This window comes from Rhincodon typus, chromosome 1 (assembly GCF_021869965.1).
Source record: "Rhincodon typus isolate 14 chromosome 1, sRhiTyp1.1, whole genome shotgun sequence".
In the NCBI taxonomy this organism is placed as follows: Eukaryota; Metazoa; Chordata; class Chondrichthyes; order Orectolobiformes; family Rhincodontidae; genus Rhincodon; species Rhincodon typus.
In genome coordinates, this window is record NC_063332.1 from 126,673,187 (window position 1) to 126,679,186 (window position 6,000).

The 6,000-nt window shown below is 38.1% G+C and overlaps 1 protein-coding gene across 2 annotated transcripts in view; it reads left to right on the forward strand.

Moving 5' to 3' along the window:
- The window catches only part of sec24b (SEC24 homolog B, COPII coat complex component), a 111,909-nt gene extending 106,657 nt beyond the window's left edge, over positions 1-5,252 (forward strand). For both annotated transcript variants that reach the window (XM_048598566.1, XM_048598564.1), the window contains 3 exons: positions 1,841-1,933; positions 3,461-3,564; positions 4,169-5,252. In XM_048598566.1, coding sequence (XP_048454523.1) covers positions 1,841-1,933; positions 3,461-3,564; positions 4,169-4,283 — 312 coding nt within the window. In that variant the 3' untranslated portion in view covers positions 4,284-5,252. The remainder of the gene's footprint in view (positions 1-1,840; positions 1,934-3,460; positions 3,565-4,168) is intronic.
- The last annotated feature ends 748 nt before the right edge of the window (positions 5,253-6,000 follow it).

Genomic DNA, 6,000 nt, shown 5'->3' on the forward strand with positions numbered 1-6,000 from the left:
CAAACAAGGGTAGGGCTAATACAGTTAGTAGTGGGGCCTTGAATAGCATTGTAGAACAGAAGGACCTGGGGGTGCAGGTACATAATTCTTGGAAGTTTGTGTCATATATTGACAGGATAGTTAAAAAGGTGTTTGGCACACTCGCCTGTGTTGTTCAGTCCTTTTAATACAGGAGTTGGGAAGTCATGTTGAGGTTTTACAGGACATCAGTGAGGCCTCTTCTGGAATACTGTGTCCAGTTTTGGTTGCCCAGATATAGGAAGGATATTGTTAAGCTGGAGAGGGCTTAGAAGAGATTCACCAAAATGTTGCTGGATATGGAAGGTTTGAGTTAGGCTGGAGAGGCTGGGACTTTTTTCACTGGAGTGTAGGAGGTTGAGAGGAGACCTTTTAGAAATTTATGAAATAAGGGGTATAGATCGAGTTAATTGTAGTTGTCTTTCCCCTGGAATGGGGGATTTCAAGATTAGGGGGCACATTTTTAAGGTGAGAGGTGAAAGGTTTAAAAAAGACATCAGAGGCAAATTGTTTTACACAGAGAGTAGTTTGCATGTAAAATGAACTTCCTGAGAAAGTGGTGGTTGTGGGTGCAGCTAGAAAGTTTTAAAGGACACTTGGATAAGTACATGAATAGAAAAGTTTTTTTTTGGGGGGGTGGGGGGAGCAGGGTGTGTGTGGTGGTGGTGGGGGATATGGGCCAGGAGCAGACAGATGGGACTAGTTAGTTTGGAATTATGGTCGGCACGGACTGGTTGGACCTAAGGGTCTGTTTCCGTGCTATATGACTGTATGAAGTTATTGCTTCTCGGGACCTATAGCCTTTGTTGCATCCAGTGCATTCAGCATTTTCTTGACATCAGGTAGGGTGAATTGAATGAACTGAAGACTAGTATCACAATGAGGACTTCGGCAGGAGGTCCAGATGGATAATTCATTCAATACTTGCTGAAAATGATTTCAAATACTTCAGTCTTTTGTACATTAGTGCTCATATTCCCCATCGTTTTTTTTTGTCGAGTCTGTATTTAATTTTCTACCACCACTCACAACTGGATGAGGTGGTGTGGGCAAGTTTTGATCTGATCTGTTGCTTGTGGGTTCATTATATATTTGACCTGTTGCAGTTAACAGATTGCTGTGTAGTATTAAATATCAATTTTATTCAAAATATGCCTTCCAGTTTTGGAGGTTGGATTTTCTGAGGAGTTGCAGCCTTGGGTTTTTTCACAAAAGAAGGGACTCCACATTTCTGAGAAGAGATTCTAATCAGAAATACGGAGCCGTATTTCCAATCTGACCATTCTTTGTAGTGCCGAACTATCGCAGGAAGGCAGACCAGGCCCCCTATTTACAGCTGCTGTATTCTGAAATGTAAATGTCCTGGACAGCCAATTTAACAGCTGCTTTCAAGCCATAAGGATGTAAACTATGATGTAATGCGATAGCAGGGTGCCAGCTGGAGAGGTCACAGATCCATTGATCGCTTTAGCAGGGTTGGAATTTTGCTTCAGGAAGTGGGATTCCATGTAACTGTGGCCTTGATTATTAAAAGATGCAGAAATTTGAAGTTGAATAAATAAGAAATAACCTTGGTTTTGCTGCCACAATTTTCCTAACCTTTGAATAAATGCTAACATCGCAAATTTTCTTCAGACTTAAGTATGAGGATTTGCTGCTAACAGATACTTTGCAAACACCGGCAAGTGAAATTGATCTTTTGGAGGTGATATGAAGTGATATAAAGGTGAGGTGATATAAACCATTGGTTTATATTTACGCTGTGAGGTAAAATGAAGGCAGCAATCTCACCAATAATGAATGGGTGTTAATTTTCTTGTAGGTGATGTACCTCTGGATTGGCAAAAACTGCAGCAACAATTTTATTAGTGAAGTGCTTGGATTTCCTAATTATGCTTCTATACCACAAAATATGGTAAGTTGTTCAATTCTAGATAAGAATAAAATTAATACATTACTCATTGTTCTCATTGCTTTAACTAATATCTATCTCTTGCCCCTCGAATGGTGGAAGAAATCACTTGGCTGCTATATTTTTGCAGTGTTTTAAAATGTAACAGTCAGTGGCGTCAATGCCCTTCTCACTTGTATTGCATTTTCTAAAAGTTTAATTATATAATTTTTAAATTTTCATCTTGTAGTAATTCCATTTTTTTCAATGCAAAATGGCTGAGCTCGAGTTTCTCCAATGCTGTTTCTGAGCTGGCCACTTGGTACTGTGAATGTGTAGTTTCAGTAATGTCTCCTTGAGAAAACGTTTGACCTTCTGCTGTTTGTCTGCTCTTAATGATACACCTCAGATTGTAATCTCATAGACAAAAATATTGTCACATACTTTAACAAAATCTTTTTGAGAGTTTAAATATAATGTTGAATATATCTCTGATAACTAATCAATGAGAGAGTTCAAAAAGCACTCATAGAATCCCTATTCCTACAGTGCTGGAAGCAGGCCATTTGGCCCATAGAGTCCACACCAATCCTCCGAAGAGCATGCCGCACACACCCACCCTAGCCCTGTAACACTGCATTTCCCGTGGCTAATTCACTTAGCCTGCATATCCCTGAACACTACGGCCAATTTAGCGTGGCCAATCCACTGATCTGCACGTCTTTGAACTGTGGGAGGAAACCGGAGCACCCAGAGGAAACCCACGCAGGCACGGGGAGAATGTGCAAAACTCCACATAAACCTCACCCAAGGGTGGAATTGAACTTGGGTTCCTGATGGTATGAGATGGCACTGGTGACCACTATGCACCCCCACCCGACACACACACACACCCACACCCCAACACCTTAGTGACTTGTTGACATTATGGTTGAATGCAAAATTGGACTGTACTAGTGAAGTTTGAAATGCGCTAATGAGCGCTCAACTGTCTTGAAAATATGCACAAGATGGTCTCTAATCACACTAATCTGAATGCCTATAAATGAAATTTGACTCTCACATAGAACTGGAACTTCTGGTGTTTCCTCACTCTCATTCAAAACTAGAGCCATTCTCATTCTATATTGATATCAGTTGTGTTTCAGTATTAACTCCGAGTCAGAAGGTCAGTAGTCAATCCCTGCTCTGGAGACTTGAATATATAGTGTAGGCTGGCACTTTGTTGCACTGTCGAGGGACTACGGTGCTGAAGGAGATTTCATCTTTTGGAGGATTAAATAAGAGCCTCATTTGGCCCCTCAGCTGGACCTTCAAGAAAAACAGGGGAGTTCTCTTCATGTCCTTGCCCATATTTAGCCTGCAATAGACACCTAAAGTAGTTATGATCACTTAGTGCTGTCAGGGCCTTGTTGACTTCAAATTGGCTGCAGTATTTCCTATATTACAATAGTGCCTATGCTTCAAAGGTTATTCATTCCCTATAAAATGACACAGGTTAACTTTTTTTTTGTTTTCTTTCTGCCATGCCATATTTTGGGGAAAAAAAAGACTCATCTACCAGAATTAAATACAATCTTATCTCAAAGAACAAATGATTTTGTTTCCTGGCTTCGAGACAGCAGACCATTCTTATCGATTATTTACGTTGTGAAGTAAGTATTTGCTATTGTTTTTATTTAAAAGCCTTTCTATGTAGCTGTGTAAAAGAAATTCAAATTAAGAAAGTCCTTGAGTCCAATCTTCATTCCAAAATGATATGATTATTATTTCTGTATTACAGCGTCTGGCGGTCTCTGAAATTAGTCTGGTGTCTTACATTTATTCATACTCCTGAGTAGCTAATACTCCTAGATCTCTTCATTTTCCTCCTTAGCAAAGTTTGTCCAAGCCATGAAATATACAATTTGGAAAATTGTTTGCCATTAGTCAGCTCAATTACCAACCAGCTGTGATCTTTTCGTGAACTTTTGGCCTATCCCATCATAAGCTGCAATAAGTCTTACTTGATGTAATTTATGAATTTTACGTTGAAGCTGCAGTTCCTGCTCAAGTTACAAATGTCGGGACTAAAGTAATGTTTCATGTAACTTACAATATTGGGTGTAATTATTTCAGATGATAAAGCATTTTTTAGAAAATACAACTGCAACACTGTTCTAGTAGTGTGGCAAATATAAATTTTGTTTTCAATAGCTAAACAAATTGCGATAATTTTATCTTAAATGTTTGTCACATGGTGTTATTAAATGTCAACAGTGATGATGGTCCAATGAAAGCAAACTTTTACCAGAAGTTGGTGGAAGACAGAACCGAATCTGCGTTGTCATATTATGAATTCCTCCTTCACATTCAGCAGCAAATCTCCAAATAACAACAGTTACAGTTTGAGAGTTGGAATTGATCGTTTTGACAGGAGGGTTGAGACAATACAGTCATCTGAGGCAAATGTGCATTTATCTTGGAGGATGGATTTCCGTTGAGGTACAATATGAGGTGGATAACTTCAACAATCTTTCAGTCCTGATGAAGGTTTTTAACCCTGGTAGGAATATGAAAAGCTGGTTAGTAAAATTTGCAACCTTGCAGAATAAATTCTTGAAGTTACTATGCTGTAATGTATATTTCTGCTCTAAAATACAGAGAGATGAAAATGTCATTGTACTGATAGAATGCTAATAATAGCATTAAAGAATGGGCCTGATTTGTTTTATTCTAGATAGAGCAGGAGCTTACAGGCCTTGTTACTGAATACAAATAGAATGGATTTATTTATTACCATGTATAAGCCCGGGTTATTCATTATTTTGTTAACTTTTTCATCTAATTAATTTTCCTGTGTGTAATGTATTAGTGTATATGTTGATTTTTCACTGGTATTGGGTAGAGATGATGACTGTACACGCTTATGCAGGTAGGAATTTATATTGTTAGCAAATACAGTCTGTATTAAAGTAAAAGCGAAGGTCATTGCAGGGCTGTTGAATGTGGTTTAGAGATGCACATTACAAAATTCAATGTGTACATAGAAAATTTAACTAACTTTGTAAGTAATGTACAAATAAAGTATCAATCTAACTTTAGGTTCTATTAAAAATGAAAGAATAAACTGTATGCAACAGTGTTGAACGTTTTTGTGATCAAATTCCTCCGGCCTCACTCAGGCCACTTGAGGCTAGCAAGAATTTAAATGCAGGTATTCTGTGCCATCTTCCAGTTTAACTGGCAAAGACTACATTTGTTAAAAAACACTCATTATATCTCATTGTAATTCTGTTTTGCATTTTTCATGCAATTAATTTCTGACCAGCTATTGATTAAAAGAGATCTGCCGGATTTTTAATTTTGGTTTGTTGGTGGTGCATCCGTGTATACTTGTTTATCTTTCAAACCGAGCTTGTCTGACTAGGGCTTATGTAATGAATAGGCCATTCTAAGTGTACAGCTTCATAACCTCATTACTGTGTTTGGTTAAAGTCTAGAGGAAGCAAAACTGTATGCAACAGCTCCGTAGCTGACTTAGATGTACAGGCTATCAAGGTGCAAGAGGAGGCGGTTTAGAACACCTATAGTAATAAATAAATACCTGAACCTTAGCAAATTTTAACTGCTGGTGTTTTCTGCTGCCTAAAAGACTCAAAATATCAAGCTCAGCACCTATCCCATATGTAATGTTTATGACTGAATTAGAAAAGCTATCAAAGTACAAGATTGAAATAATCTTCCAGCTGTTTCGAGTCCATGAGTTGAAACTGTTAATATCGAGTAGGTATTGTAAGTCTAAAATGAAATGAGTTTGTGATGAACTCAAACCCTGAATTCTAGTGGTCAAGCTTCATCTGTCCATGAATAGAGAGAATCTTGGTGTAAATTGACAATAGAAAATTACAAGAAGAGGTGTAAATTCAAGGGCTTCATTTTTTGTTGCAAGTGATGTGGTCAGTGAGCTGGCTAGTTGTGCATTATTGAGCTTCAGTTGCCCATAATTGGGCAGCACAGTGAGACAAAATACACCAGTACAGTCAAGATAGAGACCAGAGAGTGATAATGGATATAAACTAAACTCATGGTTTGTATTTGGTCCAAATAAA